We start from the raw sequence: 19,100 nt of genomic DNA, 5'->3' as shown, positions 1-19,100 counted from the left end.
AGCGAGGTCAGTGCGCTGACGATTACGCCACCTCGCTCGCTGACGACAGAGTCGTCATGCTGGCGGAAGATCGGAAACGCAGGCATAAATATAGAACAGTTTATGAAACGCAGGCATAATATATAGAACTGTTTATGAAACGAAAAATAGCTATGTTCTGGGATACTTCACATTACACTGCCTAACTTGCTCATTCAGTAAATTATGTTGTTATTGATACAGACTACGGACTTTTCTTTGACCATGTATTGTGAAATCGTTTTTCTGCTTTCATATACTTCAACTTTTTTAAGGGAGAAACTGGTAGGAAAGCTCGGCAACCTGCGCAATGAATCGCGGAAACATAAAGGTAGAAAATAAATAAATAAAAAGGATAAAAATAAAAAAAATAAAATAAAAAAATAAAAATGCCACCAAAGTATAAAATTCACTTTTTATGTATACACACTGAAGCGGCGAGTGAAAATTTACGCAAAGGTCGGGAATTGAACTCGCGTCTCTTGCTTACTAGGAAAATCCGTTAGCCACTAAGCCACCTTGGTCCATTGATCCACGCAACTGCACGGATTACCTTGGCACGACTCCCTCCTCGATCCAAATTCTCACTCCGTCCCAGTCTACTTTAAATTCCCCCTTGAATACGAACAGAATTGCCGAGACTCTCCATGTTTTGGAATAGCATCTCAGCATCGATCGTAGGGGGATCCAACCTGAAACCCAGGCGAAGGTACTTATACAAATGAAATGACAATTTTAAAGAATTTACTGGTCTCATAAAAATAAAATTTTATGTATATAAACTGGAGCGGCGAGTGAAAATTTGTACTAAGGTCAGGAATCTAACTCCGGATTCTTGCTTCGAAGGCTGGTGCGTTAACCGCTAAGCCACTTTGGCACAGCGATTCACACAAGTGCGCGCATTATGCTGCCACAAATGTTAACTCGTCGCTTTAGTGTATATACATAAAATCATATCAGTACGAGACCAGTAAAGTCTCAGAAACTGGGTCATTTCATATACTGTATCACATGGGTGAACGCGACGAAAACTGCCTACCTTGCAACTGTGGCAGACGGTGCAACCGTCAACACCAACCTCAAAACTTTATTTCCGAGAACTCTTAATGGGGAAGGGTCCGTTCCGTTCAGTTCCATTGGCGATCTGTGTGACTGGCACCGTCTAAAAAGCCTTGTCGAATACTTTGATTTTGCCAGCGTTTCCATGATGTCCCTTGTGAACTGACATTTACTCAGAAACTATGCTTGTGGAAAGAATAATTCCGCAGATTTTTTTGGGCAAAATATACGAATGGGACAGCGACATCAATTTCTGAATTGCAAAGAAAAAAGAACCTAGCACATTGACGTGATAATGAACGTTACATTAACTAAGACACACCAGGCCATTTACAGTGAAATGTTCTTCACACCCGTGTGCCAATATTGTGGATCAAATACGATATCTTACCGCAGTGGCTCACGGAGCGACGGCGCTTCAACATCGCTGATCCGTTCGTAGGATGGAGGCACTTATGTTTACTCAAAGAAAGACTTAGCTGTAGTGGGCGGGGTATCTGTTTCGGGTGGTCTCGGCCGGCGCTGACAGCTTTTTTCGCACAGCCAACTTACTCAACAGCGGTTGGCAGCTGACAATGTGTCCAAAACGTCTACATAATCGTAAACAAAACAAACGTAACATATGGAGTTAAGCATTACAGAAACGTAGTACCGTGTCTGATTGACGTTTAAAAATGTCGGTATGTTCAGTGAAGATTCTCTTTGCACTTAGTACTGAAGCCTAAGGTTGGTAGCGACCACAAACAAGTGCATATCGATCTAAGTCATACACCTAGCCGGCCGGTGTGGCCGAGCGGTTCTAGACGCTTCAGTCTGGAACCGTGCGACCGCTACGGTCGTAGGTTCGAATCCTGCCTCGGGCATGGATGTGTGTGATGTCCTTAGGTTAGTTAGGTTTAAGTAGTTCTAAATTCTATGGGACTGATGACCTCAGATGTTAAGTCCCATAGTGCTCAGACCCATTTTTTTTTTCATGCACCTATCTAAACAGCTAATCCCGTCACCGATTTGCGCCGTAACTCTTGGTGAACAGGCAATAAGATAAGAGTCGTTCTCGTAGCCATTAAAGTTTAGTAGGCCAGTCCTGACACCAGGTTTCTCTTTCGTTCTCAGACTCATCCATGATGACAAAAAACTACATAAACACTCTTCAGTTTCATTCGAACAATAGACTTTTTGAATGAAGACAGGCTCCGTATCATTATTTCAATTGTGCTCTTGGACACCAATGATAGCGTATCAGGGCGCCTTCGTTCCACCATTAGGCTAGGTTACATAACGACATGTCGGCGAGCAGATAAGCGTTAGGATATTTGTGAAATGTGGATTTCGCCGTGGAAAGTCTGAATTACTCAAATGTTTGTTTAGATAAGCGTGTAAGACAACTTCATGGCAGTCCAGAATCTGTCAGTGGTGAAATATTTTGAGCACCACCTCACCTCCTGCCGCAATGCAGCGAAAGACCTAAAGACGTGCTTTCAAGTGCAATTTCGGCGTCCTAGCGGAGGCACTTTTACGACTGACGATTCGAGCGCAAAGGGAGCGGGACTTAAACCTCTGTCCGACCCCGTCGTCATTTTGGTTGTCAACCGAACGGTGGGACGGTTCGTTAAACAAGACACTGCCGCTACCTTGCCCTGACCTCTCCAGATTCGACGAAAGCTTAAGCTCTCAGTCGCCTCAGAGTCTAACACTAATGGTCGCTCAACGTCGACAGTTAATGCAGGTCCCTGAAATCATGAAATACCTTTTCAGAATCACATTCTGTGTTTATTATGTATTACAGTAGATGACATTCGTAGATGTTTAGAAACTGTTGTTTGATTTATGAAATTGCTTGGGACCGGCAGAAGAAAATTTAGTACAATATAAATATTTTTTTTCTCAATAGATCTGAGGTATTTGATATGTAGAAGTCTAAACAACAGCAGGAGAGTAAGGCTACATAAACATCGTCTTTTTTTAACGTTATATATTTTAAGTAGCGAGTGTGATTCGCCAAAATGATGTACTCTTTTTCTGTATTTCTATAACAGAGGAGCATGTAGCTGATGTCCGATTCAACGAAAGTAACGAAAAATTGCATAATATAAAGAAAGCTCTGCAGAACCTAACATTCCAGAAAATAAGAACTAATTAAAAGTACCCACATATGATAGCGTAAAGGCGTTGAAACGTTTTTGAACATTAAAAAAGAACAGATGTTTGTGTTTAGGTGTTCCTGAACTTTCATAATTTACAGCTACGTATTCAGCAATTTAAAGTATCGAACAAAATGTTACAACGAGAAAGAGAAAATGGAGATTCAGAGTTCTACAAGTATGAATTTTCCTGATAAATGACTGATATTGTGTATTAGTGTTTCCTATACTCTTCTTCCCCTGTCTTCCATTTTACCTTTCCCGTAAGGAACAAGTGTGTAGCAACTGCTTGGAGCCACATTTCTTACGGGAAATGAAGTTTCGATCTAAGCAGGCTGTTTTGCTGACTATACGCCAAACTGCGTAAGAAAGAAAAATGCCTTGCAACCAGTCGCTAAATGTATATTTGATGGTTAGGAAAGGTTGGCGGCTTTGCTCCATCTTTAGGTGACAATGTTGTTTCAGTTCGTCCTCATGAACCCAACGTCGCTATACATTTTTGAGCGTGTAACACGTTTGTGTTCCTGAGAAGTGTGTTGATGAGCTACAAAGCGAGACTGTCACCTGAAAATAGGTCTTAGCTGATGAGATGCGTTGTTAGTCGTAAGTATTAATGAGTTGTTATGAAAAGTCTTTGTTGCTTGCCTAGGAAAATAAATAGTTCAAATTCAAAATACTGTTCTGGTCTCTAGCACTGTCTATGAAACGAAAATGAAAATATGTGCTGTTGACGCAGTACATTTTTTGTCAACTAAGTAAACAATGTTACAAATAACGGTGATGGCAACTAAATCCGCCGGGCGGTGTGGCCAAGCGGTTAAAGGCGCTACAGTCTGGAACCGCGTGGCCGCTACGGTCGCAGGTTCGAATCCTGCCTCGGGCATGGATGTGTGTGGTGTCCTTAGGTTAGTTAGGTTTAAGTAGTTCTAAGTTCTAGGGGACTGATGACCTTAGAAGTTAAGTCCCATAGTGCTCAGAGCCATTTTTGAACTAAATCCTAGACTGCCGCACATCGAAATATGGTGACAATAGCAATAACCAAATATGGGTTAGGTATTGTTACGCCTTTTTATATTATAAAATATATATGAGTTCGTTTAATCACATTGGTAACCTATTACGGCCAAAGACTGAGACATGTTACAATGCCTGCGTAACTGACAAAACAGCCCACGACGTTTCCTTTACTCAAGTTTTCACTGTTCGGAGCGAAATGGAATCACTTTTGGCGACAGAACGCGAAGTTCTAGATTGTTTATAAACTGGGCAAGTGATGTTTTATGGAAGTGGTGTTGTACAGCTTCAATGAATGTCAAGAACTGCGTTATGCGACATACGATCGATTTCGATCTAGAATCATACTATAAAAAATGGTTCAAATGGCTCTGAGCACTATGGGACTTAACTGCTGAGGTCATCAGTGCCCTAGAACTTACAACTACTTAAACCTAACTAACCTAAGGACATCACACACATCCATGCCCGAGGCAGGATTCGATTCTGCGACCGTAGCGGTCGCGCGGTTCCAGACTGAAGCGCCTAGAACCTCTCAGCCACTCCGGCCGGCAGAATCAGACTATCATCGGGGTCTGAAAACCATCTCAGCTGTGCATTTGCGTAATTGGCACAACAGTTACCAGTTGAACATTGTTGCATCGTTGATATTAGCTGAAGATACGTACCATTCTTTCCATTTAACCTCACAAATACAACGTTACAGATGGTTCAGATGGCTCTGAGGACTATGGGACCCAACTGCTGAGGTCATTAGTCCCCTAGAACTTAGAACTACTTAAACCTAACTAACCTAAGGACAACACAAACATCCATGCCCGAGGCAGGATTCGAACCTGCGACCGTAGCGGTCTTGCGTTTCCAGACTGCAGCGCCTTTAACCGCACGGCCACTTCGGCCGGCTACAACGTTACAGCTGTGCATTGCATACTACAGTTCTTAATATATGTAAGAGACGCAAGGGAGTGCAAGGTTTTTTGTGAGTTTCGTGTAATAATAACGATAAGGCCATTTTACACCATACCGTGTCGCTCGACTGATGGACTTAAGTAATGCTAATATATCGATAAAAAAAAAAGACCCAGAAAATAATTCCTAAGATATGTAATAATGGACTGTAAGTGACGTGAAAACACGACGCCTATGAAACTTCTCGGTTGATCAACATTTCAACGAATTTCCTACCAGTCATCTTCAGGCGAAGATAACGGACTACAAAATCGTTGAATCGCTACTTCAACACGAAGACGCAGTCTGCTGTCAGCCCTAGAATTTATCATCAACTGAACGCGTCTCAACACGACACCTGTTGGGCACACCGTCATTTGGCGAGCACATCGCTCCGGCAGTCGCACTGGCTGCCGGCACCTGTTGTCGGCGTCCCCCGGCGCTGATGCAGAACGTACCGTTGGCGTGCGCGGGCGGTGCCTTAGGCCCCAGGCTGTGGTCGGTCCACCGCGGCGACTGCACCAGCATGGCCGCGACTCCTCGGCAAGCAGCACACGCAAACACACGCGAGGCGTCAGCTCGCTCGCTGCGGAACACTGGAGCGGCACTCGCACAGACGGTTTCACGGAACACACGCACACTACGGGTGGCGCGGCCGGCGGCCGACTGAAGTGGCACGGAGCCGCGCGGCGTCCAGCCACGGCCGAGTGCAGCAGCCAGACAGCGGCCCTTCTCCCGCCACGCGGTGCCCCCCCCCCCCCCCCGCCGCCCCAAAGCCGCCCCACTCCACGGCCAGTCCTGTCCCGGCCCGGCACGCCGCCAGAGCAGACTCAGCTTCAGACCCTGCAGCCGCTCTTCTGGTCCAGCGCCGCTACTTCCGCCAGGTCGTGCTCGCGCGCCTCTGTTCCTCTACCTGCCGGCTCCCCACCGCACATCACCGCCCCGTTAACTCCGTTATCAATATTACGAGCTCATCTGCAGCATGCGCAGAGCGTCCTCGAAGTTTCGTGTCCTTGAATTAACCCTTGTGTTGGCGAACGGGCTGACACATTCAGCAGGCAATTCTACTGAACACAAGCCTCTGTAGCTGAGGTAAACGCACGTTTCTGGGTTGACGCTCTTCTCTGGGCTAGCCGATTGGACTGCTGGTTGTGAAAAATTTGTCATTGTCAACATCCGACTGGCAAGGTGGAGAGTAGTAAAAATAAAGGAAGAATTTAGCGTTCCGTCGACGAAGAAGTAATTACAGGCAGAGCACAGACTGGGGAACGACATCGGCTGTGTCCTTCTCTGCATCTACATCTATATGATTACTCTGCATTGCACGATTAAGTGCCTGGCGGAGGGTTTACCGAGCCACCTTCAAGTTATTTCTCTACCGTTTCACTGGTGAACGGCGCGCTTATGTAGGTAGGCACAAACACAATACTTACGCAATCGAAGGAGAAAGTTGGTGATTGAAGTTTCGTGAAAAGATCTCACACCAACGAAAAATGCCGTTATTTTAATGATTGCTCTGACATGAAACTTCCTGGCAGATTAAAACTGTGTGCCGGACCGAGACTCGAACTCGGGACTTTGCCCTTTCGCGGGCAAGTGCTCTACCAACTTTATTTTTTTTTTTTAATCTCATTTTGTTCGTTATAGTTCGTTGCAACTGTTCGTGGCGGACGTCCCCTGCCGCCCGTTGAAGTTCGTTATTGATGCATTCACTCACTTTATTTTATTACAGAGGGCAGCCCCATCACCAACTGAGATACCCAAGCACGACTCACGCCCCGTCCTCACAGTTTTACTTCTGCCAGTATCTCGTCTCCTACGTGCGAAGGTTCGCAGAAGAGCTTCTGGCTGGCCGAAGTGGCCGTGCGGTTAAAGGCGCTGCAGTCTGGAACCGCAAGACCGCTGCGGTGGCAGGTTCGAATCCTGCCTCGGGCATGGATGTTTGTGATGTCCTTAGGTTAGTTAGGTTTAACTAGTTCTAAGTTCTAGGGGACTAATGACCTCAGCAGTTGAGTCCCATAGTGCTCAGAGCCATTTTCAAGAGCTTCTGTAAAGTTTGGAAGGTAGGAGACGAGGTACTGGTAGAAGTAAAGCTGTGAGGACGGATCGTGAGTCGTGCCTGGGTAGCTCAGTTGGTAGAGCAGTTGCCCGCGAAAGGCAAAGGCCCCGAGTTCGAGTCTCGGTCCGGCACACAGTTTTAATCTGCCAGGAAGGTTCACATCAGCGCACACTCCGCTGCAGAGTGAAAATCTCATTGCGCTCACACTTATCATATCCTGACATTTTCTCCCCTATTCCACGTTTATACAAAACGATATGTCCTTCTTTGAACTTCTTCGATGTCCTCCATCAGTCCCACCTGATATGGATCCCATACAGCACAGCATTGTTGTAGAAGAGCACGAACAAGCGCAACGTAGGCAGTCTCTAGTGGAACTGTTGCACTTTCTTAGTGTTCTCCCAATAAATCGCAGTCTTTGGTTTGTTTTAACCACAACATATCCATGCGATGGTTCCAACGTAAGATATAAGTCGTTCATAATTGTAATCCCTAAGTACGTAGTTGAAATTACAGCCTTTAGATTTGTGTGATTTATCGTGTAACTGAAATTTAGTGGATTTCTTCTAGTACCCATGTGGATAACGTCACACTTCTCATTCTTTAGTGTCAATTGCCACTTTTCACATCTTCTCTAAATCATTTTGTAATTGGTTTTGATTATTTGATGACTGTACAATACGGTAAATGACTGCATGATCTACAAACGATCCAAGAGGGCAACTGGAATTGTCTCCTATGTCGTTCATGTAGATCAGGAACAGAACAGAGCCTACAACACTTCCTTGGGGAACGCCAGATATTAATTCTAATTTACTCGATGACTTTCCGTCAGTTACTACGAACTCTGATCTTTCTGCAGGAAATCACAACTCTAATCACACAACTGAGGCGATACTTCATAGACACGGGATTTGACTGAAAGACGCTTGTGAGAAGCGTTGTCGAAAGCCTTACGGAAGTCTAAAACTATAGAATCAATTTAATGTCTTATTTCGTGAGAAAAGGGACCTAGTTGTGTTTCACAAGTACGATATTTTGTGAATTCGTCCTGAAATCGTTCTCTTCGAAGTAATTAAACAAATGGCTCGGAACACTATGGGACTTAACATCTTAGGTCATCAGTCCTCTAGAACTTAGAACTACTTAAACCTAACTAACGTAAGGACATCACACACATCCATGCCCGAGGCAGTATTCGAACCTGCGGCCGTAGCAGTCCCGCGGTTCCGGACTGCAGCGCCTAGAAGCGCACTGCCACCGCGGCCGGCTTCGAAGTAATTCAAGTATTCTAATGCAGTATATGTTCCAAAATCTTCATGCAAATCGAGTGATATGAGTCTGTAATTCAGCAGATTACTCCATCTCCTGTCTTGGGTATTGGTGTCACTTGTGCAGCTTTTCAGTCTCTAGGTACGGATCTTTTGAAGAGCGGAAACAGGGAAAACGAGAGAGTACTTGCACCGACGTAGTCTCGAATGTGGGTGCAGTGTTTTACCTGCATGTCACCACATTCGGCGGAGCTCTCGATCCCCCAAGCATTTCGCAGCGTCTCATGGAATGACGGTCTGTAACACTGATGATGAGATCCGCCGTCTGATAGGAACCTTAACCTCAGCGATCCCCATTGAGTCATTCGCGAGAAGTGTACTATATACCGTTCTATATCTCACGCTCTCTCATCTCTCTCGACGTCATCAGCAACACAAACACTACACCGAAACTCCACACACGCTCACTGCGGCCTCTTACACTACATGTGCAAGCAACACTCACATTTCGCATAGGAAAGGAACCATTGAAAGAACAACTTTCCAATTAGATAGTTGAACCCACTCCTCAGAATCTCCAGACAATAAGGTAATACGATTTTATTTATTTAAACTCATGCGAATATACGGGTGCTCAGTGCTGTGAGTGCTCTCTCGACTCCCAACTATCCGTGCATAAAAACAAGGATTACCTAGGGAGATCATTAGAGACTGGTCGAGCGTTGTTCTATGCACAGTATTAAACATTTTAGCTCTTTTTGTCTCACTGAATCAACGCCTTGTTAGTTTAGACAGATGTTCAAAAATGGTTCAAATGGCTCTGAGCACTATGAGACTTAACATCTGAGGTCATCAGTCCCAGAGAACTTAGAACTACTTAAACCTAACTAACCTAAGGACATCACACACATCCAAGCCCAAGGCAGGATTCGAACATGCGACCGTAGCTGTCGCGGGGTTCCATACTGACGCGCCTAGAACCGCTCGGCCACTACGGCCGTCTAGACAGATGTCTTTAAAGTTTGTAACCATCAATAAGTGTTATTGATAAACATTAATAACATTTTTAGCTTGTGAGTCCTCTGTTTTACAACTCACCTAAAGCGTTATTTAAAAAAAATGGTTCAAATGGCTCTGAGCACTATGGGACTCAACTGCTGAGGTCATTAGTCCCCTAGAACTTAGAACTAGTTAAACCTAACTAACCTAAGGACATCACGAACATCCATGCCCGAGGCAGGATTCGAACCTGCGACCGTAGCGGTCTTGCGGTTCCAGACTGCAGCGCCTTTAACCGCACGGCCACGTCGGCCGGCAAGCGTTATTTAAGTTGTTTTTAATTAAACTATACACAATGGATAAAGATAGAATCGTACTGTTATCAACAAAGCTAAATGGAACAACTTTTCTAACAGATAGCCACGAGTTTGTCAAAACTTCACATAGCACTTACAAACATATTCACGGCAAATAAAAGAAACTCATGTGTCATTTGTTACTAATGGAGACGCGCGACTTGTGCTTAGGTAGTTTACTGATTTTGGTCCTATTGGGTGTCTAGCAAGTGTAAGTAAAAAGCTATGGCGATGAGCAAGTACGGACCGCTCCTCACTAAGCGGTAGTACGATGGGTAAAACATTGGCGAGTTAGTTTATCTGAGAGGAACAAACTAAATGGAGAAGCTGAACTCAGGAAACACTTGACAATGTCGAAAATATGTACCAGAGTCCGGCTTTCTCTGCACGTCGTATCTTGGCGTTCGGAATATCTTGCTAAAGTCTCACGACACTTTCTCATTACGACATAACAATACCTCCTGCAAATGGTTCAAATGGCTCTGAGCACTATGAGACTTAACGTCTGTGGTCATCAGTCCCCTAGAACTTAGAACTACTTAAACCTAACTAACCTAAGGACATCACATACATCCATGCCCGAGGCAGGATTCGAACCTGCGACCGTAGCGGTCACGCGGTTCCAGACTGAAGCGCCTAGAACCGCACGGCCACACCGGCCGGCACCTCCTGCAAAAATTAAAATAACCCAAAGCGAAAGCAACAAAGAGAATACTCTACTATCTTGTGAAAGATTACTTCAAGAGGCTGGGAAAAATCCAGAAGCTGTTTCCTCTGTCCTGGTGATCAAAAATGTTCAAATGTGTGTGAAATCTTATGGGACTTTACTGCTACGGTCATCAGTCCCTAAGCTCACACACTACTTAGCCTAAATTATCCTAAGGAGAAACACACACACCCATGCCCGAGGGAGGACTCGAACCACCGCCGGGACAAGCCGCACACTCCAGGACTGCTGCGCCTGAGACCGCTCGGCTAATCCCGCGCGGCTGGTGATCAATGAGGCTATTTTATCCTGGATGGCTATCTTAACAAGTGAAACCCCTAGTACTGGATAGGAGATTATCGTAGATAAAGTTGCGAAAGACGTGCGAATACTTAAATACGCTGTGGGTTCAGTACTATTGCGTGTTTATCGTCGACCTTTTCGATCTGACACTGAGTAGACACTTCCGACTTGGTACTTTCCACAAACGCACAGAGCAAGTCATTTTCCTTTCGACGCTGCCACAGTTCTCACATTCGCTCGGCACTGGGTTTTTAAGGCTTTTTCACGATTCCTTTCGACGCGACCTTTTCTCTCACTTACTTTTCTTATAATTCCGATCATTTTTACGATCACATGAGACGATATCTTTCATTATCTTATAAATTTCACTTTAATATCGATTTTCACTTATACATGGTCCGCGCACATTAATGTAAGCACCTGTCAGGAGCCTGAATAACCACCTCTTGCAGAGTGGACGTGCTGAAGTGAGTCGAATAAGGTTCTGGAAGGTATTGTATTGTATGTTAACCGGGGACCTAGAAACGACGGAGAGGCTCCGTCCCCCGTGGTAGAGTAATGGTGGTGTACGCATACGTGGAGAACTTGTTTGTGCAGCAATTGCCGACATAGTGTAGCTGAGGCGGAATAAGGGGAACCAGCCCGCATTCGACGAGGCAGATGGAAAACCGCCTAAAACCATCCACAGACTGGCCGGCTCACCAGACCTCGACACAATTCCGCCGGGCAGATTCGTGCCGGGGACCAGGCGGTCCTTCCCACCCCGGAAAGCCGTGCGTTAGACCGCTCGGCTCACCGGGCGGGCTTCTGGAAGGTACCGACAGGGATGTGGAGCCACGCCGACTCCACTGTCGTGACATGCTACGCTAGGTTTCTCGACTGAGGGCCCGAGGCGAGTACAGCCAGATCGAGATGGTCTCACAGATTCCGGGAAGTTTGGTGGCCATGGGAGCACGATAAACTCATCCTGGTGCTCTGCGAAACAAGCACGTACACTGAGCGCTCTGTGACACGTTGCATTCTCTTGCTGGTGGCTGACATCGTCCCGATGGAAAACAAACTGCAAAGTAGAGGTGAACACGGTTCTTAGGGATAGATGCATGCTTGTGTTGGTCCATTGTGCATCCCACAATGACGAGATTACACAGCGAATGCCACACGAACGCTCCCTCCTCCAGCCTGTATCCATCTGGCAATTGCTGCAGGGCCGAATCTCTCCAATGGAGCATAAAGCGTGATTCATCTGAAAAGGACACTTTTTACCACTCACTTGATGAGCAGCTGCGGTACTGCCGTGCAAATTCCAGCCCTCGTCGCCGGTGAACAGCAGTCGGCATGGGTGCATGAACCAGGTCATTCTGCGGAGGCCCACGCGCAGCAATTTTCGCTGTACGGTCGTTGAAGAGACAATGTTGGTATTCCTTGGTTGATCCGTTCTTCGACAGTTGCGCGTCTATTTGCCCGCACACACTGCCGCAGCCGTCGCTCATCACTGTCATCTATGGCCTGTGGGCCACCACTGTTGCCTCAGCGCCAGTTCTGGATAGCGCCATTTTGCCACGCACAGTATGTTTTGACACGGCGGCACGCTAACAGTTTGCAAAACTTAGTCGTTTCGGAAATGTTTCCACCCTTGGCCCGAAGGCGAAAGGTCATCTCCTTGTGGACGTCAGATGACTCGCGCCATTTCCGCATTACGTCGAGGCACTGTTTCTCGCGCCCTCACCAACACGCAGTGTACACCATCCACTGCTAGTGCTGCCATCTACTGCCTGTGAGTGGTTATTGCACATTGACTCGAACATAGGCGGTGGTCGCATTGATGTGACTGAGGCGTAGCGCCGTATAACGATCCTGCCTTGGAGGCGATTAAGTGGGAGATGTGTTTCAGAGCTGGATAGTGACAGATGGTGACGCGAGACTGGACGCCCACGTAGTTTATGTATCAGCCGATAGAGGACAATATTGGATAGGGGGACTGTGATTTTAGCTTCGATTGTGCGCACTAGAGTGCACTAAAGTAATAAAATGTTTTTCATAAACTATTGTAGTATTTTCATAAAGTGTGATTATGTCTTTTTGTGTATGTAAAATGTTATAAATGTGTTTTAGCAGTATGAATGATGCGTGAGTGTGGTTTAAGGTTAATATGAAGATAACGAGTTATGTAGTGGGATTTAGTGTGGGAACATTTCGAAGAAGTGTGGATGTGGACAAAGGGGATTTTTGTAGAACAGATTTGTAAAGTAAGTTTATGGTAGAGGGATAGCTAATTCAGGTACAAATAACGATAGTAAATAACTTTATACATAAGCAAAACTTCAACATATTAGATAATTACGTCGGTAAAAAGTGCAGTTGTGAGGTTTACTAAATTGCGATTGGTTATTGATGAAAAGCGCGGACTCACGCGGGAAAGTGTTGTTTTGCTATTGGCTGTTGAGGAAACTGACCAATGGTAAAGCAATATTCTTCGCGCGCCTTTCTGTGCTGGAAAAGACTTAGAGTGTTCTAGAGTCGGAGTCGGAGCCTAGCCATGAAACAGTTCGGACGTGTGTAGTAGTAGTTCCGATGGAAATGATAAGTTTCCGGATCTAGCAGTGTTACATACATCAAAAGTGTGGTAAAGTGACGGCATAATTATTCCGATGGGCGTGTAGAAATTTCGGAATTTTTAAGTGAATTTTGTGACGAGAAAAGACATATATTCCGCGTGGCGTATTGAGCAGGTCGGTGGCTAAAAACTGTGACTGCATTTGGTAACGACAGACTTAATATCTGGCGCGCAATATAAATCAAAAGCAATTAGTATTTTTGTAGCTATTACGTTTTCGGGAAATGCAACACCATAATCTTGCTAACGTGAGGAAACGGGAATATTTTAATTGAGGGCAAAATTTCCAACCTTTCACTTCGTGTGAAAACTTTCTCCCGAAACGTAGATTAGTGACTTCAATTGCAGCCTAGTTCACGTCGAAGTACAGTAGGTTTCGCTCGGCTTTCCTACTGATGATCTGTTGAGACAATGTTCACAGGTAGGTGCAGGTTCGTCGTAAAGGGACGGAAAGAACCGCGCAGCCGCAACTGGACCGTGTATTACGGCGAATATTTTTGTTGTCTCGCTTTGGCCCTAGTAATGCTCCGAAATCCCTACAGCACCAATGTCCCAGCTAAACGCGTTTCCAGCTATATCAATTTATAACTTTACAGAAAACTAATCCACAGCTATCATGAACATGCGCCTACAATGGAACGATGACGTCACAGCAGAGAAAAACGTTCGATCGACCAGCGACCACGTCAAGAAAAGCAATTACGTAGCTGGCTCGAACGGTATTATATCGAGCCCACTGAGCCTCATGCCATGTCCGCTTGTGATCTGCTCCTGTTCTGGCTGTTTTATGAAAGAAGCCACTGCTGATCGTGCTGACCTAATCGATGAAGATGCTATGTGCACCGTTAAACATTCTTTGATACACTTGTTCGACTTCAGGAGCCTACACATCCTTGGTACATACGATAAACTCATGTTTCATCTCTCCCGTATCCATTATATTACTCCAGTAGCCACCGTATTAAATAGAATGGTAGTTACATTACATATTAATACGAAACACTTGTGATTTTACCCAAAGCTTTCACGAAAACTCTATGGCGCGGACTCAATTGGCGTGCACTGAATTTCTTTTATTGACACTGAAATTTTCTTTATTATTGAGAGCTAAAGCTCTAATTTTGGCTTCCTCACGGAAGAATATTATTCTTTTTTCTGACAGCGAAATGCCATACTAGAAAAGATGTTCAAATGCGTGTGAATTTCTAAGGGACCAAACTGCTGCGGTCATCGGTCCCTAGACTTACACACTACTTAAACTAACTTAACCCATGCCCAAGGAAGGACTCGAACCTCTGGCGGGGCCGGCCGGTGTGGCCGAGCGGTTCTAGGCACTTCAGTCTGGAACCGCGCGACTGCTACGGTCGCAGGTTCGAATCCTACCTCGGGCATGGATGTGTGTGATGTCCTTAGGTTGGTTAGGTTTAAGTAGTTCTAAGTTCTAGGGGAGTGATGACTTCAGATGTTAAGTCCCATAGTGATCACAAGGGGAAGGCCTCAGAGACGGCCGACCGGTTCGGCTCAGATTTGGCAAGTCGCTTGTGTACAACCTAAAACGAAGGAATCTAAGATATTTTGGGTCAACATCCCCGCGTTTTTGAGAAAATCGCCCCTAAATGTTATGACGAGCGTTCGACTCAAAATTGGCGGGATCGATAGATAATTGTAAATAGAGCATTTTTCATCACCAGGTATGGGGTCCGAAAACGCATACTTTTCCAGAAATCGAGGTAAGAAACTTTTACAACTGCCGCGTCTGTACCCACATGGTTAACGCCTGTCGCCGACAGCGCCGATACGCAAAGGCCAAGGTAACCGGCTGCGAATCGGAAAACCGGGTTTCGAATCTCGAAGAAACCTAGCGGGTTATTCTTTTCGTTTGTATTTTTCCATATCTCAATTGATAGGGATAGGAGGGTTAACAAGGTAAGTAAATGAATAAGGAATGATAATAATAAGGTAGGCAAACTAATTTCCCAAACGCCGTGAGTTAGTAAAGTATTAAACTTTTAAGCCTTGTCACATGAAAACAACTCCGAGTAAAAGTGCTGCGACTTCCTCTCGAGGGATCACAGATAGCCAACCGTGCGACGCTTGTTTACAGCGAGGCGCGGGATAGGATGCACGCGGGGAGAGTTATGTTGTCCCGGTTGCCTCTTCGTCATATCATAGGGAAGGAACAGTGCAGCTGTCGAAAGGTTGCATTCATTAGATGCTCTTGGTGCCGCAAGTATATTTGCTTCGAATGTTTATATGACAAGTACCATCCATCTAGTTGTTCGAAGAAAAGTGAGGACACGTAACAGTGACTGGAAGAGCCATTGTAAAGTGGAGTAACATTTTAGTTGTTTACTATTCCAAGAAATGGTTCAAATGGCTCTGAGCACTATGGGACTTAACTACTGTGGTCATCAGTCCCCTAGAACTTAGAACTACTTAAACCTAACTAACCTAAGGACATCACACACATCCATGCCCGAGGCAGGATTCGAACCTGCGACCGTAGCAGTCGCGCGGTTCCGGACTGCTCGCCTAGAACCGCTAGACCACCGCGGCCGGCCTTTACTATTCCAAGAGGTTTGAGTAATTTATTTGCCTACCTTATTATCATTCATTGCTGATTTACTTACCTTATTAACCCCCCTATCCCTATTAATTGAGATATGGAAAAATACAAACCAAAAGAATAACATCCACTACGTTTCTTCGAGATTCGAAGTCAGTTACCTTGGCCGTTGTGCTATCGGTGCTGTCGGCGAAAAGCGATGACCATGTGGGTACAGAAGCGGCAGTTGTAGAAGTTTCTTACCTCGATTTCTGGAAAAGTATGCGTCTTCGGACCCCATACCTGGTGATGAAAAATGCTCTATTTACAATTATCTATCGATCCCGCCAACTTTGAGTCGATCGCTCGTCATAACCTTTTGGGGTTGATTTACTCAAAAACGCGGGGGTGTTGACCCAAAATATCTTAGATTCCTTCGTTTTAGGTTGTACACAAGCGACCTACCGAATCTGAGACGAATCGGTTGGCCGTGTCTGAGGCCTTCCCCTTGTCAGAGCCATTTGAACCTCCGGCGGGAGAGGCCGCGCAATCCGTGAAATGGCGCCTCAAACCGCGCGCCGGCCGGAGTGGCCGTGCGGTTCTAGGCGCCACAGTCAGGAGCCGAGCGACCGCTACGGTTGCAGGTTCGAATCCTGCCTCGGGCATTGATGTGTATGATGTCCTTAGGTTGGTTAGGTTTAATTAGTTCTAAGTTCTAGGCGACTGATGACCTCAGAAGTTAAGTCGCATAGTACTCAGAGCCATTTTTTGAATCAAACCGCGCGGCCACTCCACGCGGCAGAAAAAACGCCTAACTTCATCACACTGTTCGTACCACACATAGAATATTAACTGCCTGCTCTTGCTATAGTGGCCACAGATTCGTTCGTACGAATCCACTCATCGTTCAGTCAAGAACATTTTTTCTTTTATGCCTCCTTTCGGCTGTCCTCGTGATCGTCGGCATTGCGAAAACATCACTGTCGCGGCTGACTGTGCAAGGCAAAAGCTACGCCGACGATCGCTACATATCGCCTAAAGGCAAAGGTCTACAAGTTTCGAAAAACGAGATGATTCAGAAACAATCAGTACAGGCTAAACTCGCAGGGTCGTAACCTGGCTGGGTCAGCTGGGGCCAGTGTCCAGGTGTCGTGGGCTTTCCGACCATGGGCTTTGCTCCTCGTGACGTCAACGTCGTGTTTCAGAGAACAAATATTTTAGCCGTAGGTTTTCCGACCGGCAAAGGAAGCCACAGCAGTGGGAAAGGCTCTGCCGACCGTTTTCTAATAAGAACATCCCTTCTCATTTTATCCAGGCGTAGGATTCATTGGCTGTGCACAAGATGTATACCCATTTTTAAACATTTTTTATCTTTCATTTTTATATTTCAGTTCCTGTTTTTAATTTCTGTTCTTTCTACATCATTACTACAGCAAATGATTAAGCTTCATGTCTTAATCTACGAATTTCAATTTCCCACTCAGTTTTTCTTTTTTCAAGAAAGCCAAAGATTTCAAAAAACATCTTAAATCCCCAGAGTCATTATACATTCTTATAATGGCCTTTAACCTTTTGCCAAGATCTGTGTACCATTTACCTCTTTCTCGAAGGGGCAGGCCAATGAAACGTTTTTTTTTTTTTTTTTTTTTTTTTTTAATTTCAAATACAGCATTTGCTGCTTCCTCCATCTGCTTATTTGCCAGAAAACATACATTCGGGTGTTTCCGATTTTTCTGAGGAGTTTAGTTTCCTATGGCAGCCTTCGACAGCATTCGTGAACCCTCTGCCGCTGGTTAAAAACATTCCACGTGTAACTGGTATACTAGGGTACTCGAACAACTGATCGACCATATAGTCTGAAAATATCATGATCCTTTCTCCATTGGACATTTCCTCCATCACTACAAACCACGCTTCAAAAATGGTTCAAATGGCTCTGAGCACTATGGGACTTAACTTCTGAGGTCATCAGTCCCCTAGAACTTAGAACTACTTAAACGTAACTTACCTAAGGACATCACACACATCCATGCCCGAGGCAGGATTCGAACCTGTGACCGTAGCGAGCGCGCGGTTCCAGACTGTAGCGCCTAGAACCGCTCGGCCACTCCAGCCGGCAAACCACGCTTCATCAACACTGTTTGGTGGAAGATGTGCCACTGCAGCACACACGGGGCAAAAAATTCGAAATTCTTCTCCATTCCTGTGTTAATCCCAACTCTTGAATTTTCTTCTACAGTCAATTGAAGTGAAAAGTGTAACCGGAAAGAGATGTCTTGGAGGCTACTGCTTTCATATCTTTAATTGCAACCGTGTCAAAATGCAGCACTATTATTTTCGGTGACCACCCAGGCATCTTATTTTTCAACCCACATTTATTTTGACTCTTATCTGAGAGCACAGCAAGTGAATTAGGAAATCCCATCGTCTCTTCTTCTGCGCCTCCGTTGTCAACGTGTTTGGTATACAGTTGTTTGAATTGTTTCGAACAACTGCCAAATTTCCCGTCCATCGACACAGTTCCATTTTCACATATGATTTTCTCTATTTCTTCACAACGGAACACCAGGATTATTTTGTCAGAAACAGACCCATCATCGTTAGACCTTAACTTTTCCCGGCGAATCGAAAGTTCAAATAACTTACGGGTTTGCTGCCGGCTGACGTCGTGGAACACCGCCGATATTTCGACAGGAGCTCACCCTGCCATTCTCAAGGCACAAATGCAAGGAAGAAAAAATGTGCAAGCAAATTTAATACCTCGGTTCACAGAGGAGAAACAAGGAAGACACCAGACACAGAACAAGTGTCAACAGAACCAAAGATAAAAAACATCAGAAATATCGATAGTTACTATTAATCGACAGGTGAGGTAGCACTAATTCTGTCCCTCTGTTTTTTGATGAGAGACAGAGCCGGATTCCAAGTAGCATTTAAACAAAATCCACCATCTCTGTTAATAAGGTTGCTTGATAGTCTAATTTCAACAGCTTCCTTAATAACACTATCCCAATAGCTGGACGTGCAAGCCAGAATCTCCGTGATGTTGTATTCCATAGGATGACCG

General features: G+C 45.2%; 1 protein-coding gene and 1 non-coding gene across 2 annotated transcripts in view; one reads left to right on the top strand and one right to left on the bottom strand.

The window, feature by feature from the left end:
- The window catches only part of LOC126427947 (tyrosine-protein phosphatase non-receptor type 13-like), a 723,279-nt gene extending 717,164 nt beyond the window's left edge, over nucleotides 1–6,115 (bottom strand). The window contains exons 1-2 of the mRNA XM_050089870.1: nucleotides 6,023–6,115; nucleotides 5,639–5,978 (exon numbers count right to left, since the gene is read on the bottom strand). Of these exons, the coding sequence (XP_049945827.1) occupies nucleotides 5,639–5,978; nucleotides 6,023–6,115 (433 nt within the window). The remainder of the gene's footprint in view (nucleotides 1–5,638; nucleotides 5,979–6,022) is intronic.
- A 1,182-nt stretch (nucleotides 6,116–7,297) lies between these two features.
- Nucleotides 7,298–7,372, top strand: Trnas-cga (transfer RNA serine (anticodon CGA)). The gene has a single exon. It is a non-coding gene; the product is annotated as a tRNA-Ser (tRNA).
- The last annotated feature ends 11,728 nt before the right edge of the window (nucleotides 7,373–19,100 follow it).

Source organism: Schistocerca serialis, chromosome 1 (assembly GCF_023864345.2).
Source record: "Schistocerca serialis cubense isolate TAMUIC-IGC-003099 chromosome 1, iqSchSeri2.2, whole genome shotgun sequence".
Classification (NCBI taxonomy): Eukaryota; Metazoa; Arthropoda; class Insecta; order Orthoptera; family Acrididae; genus Schistocerca; species Schistocerca serialis.
The sequence above is the reverse complement of the archived record's forward strand: the minus strand, read 5'-3'. Positions and strand labels throughout refer to the sequence as shown.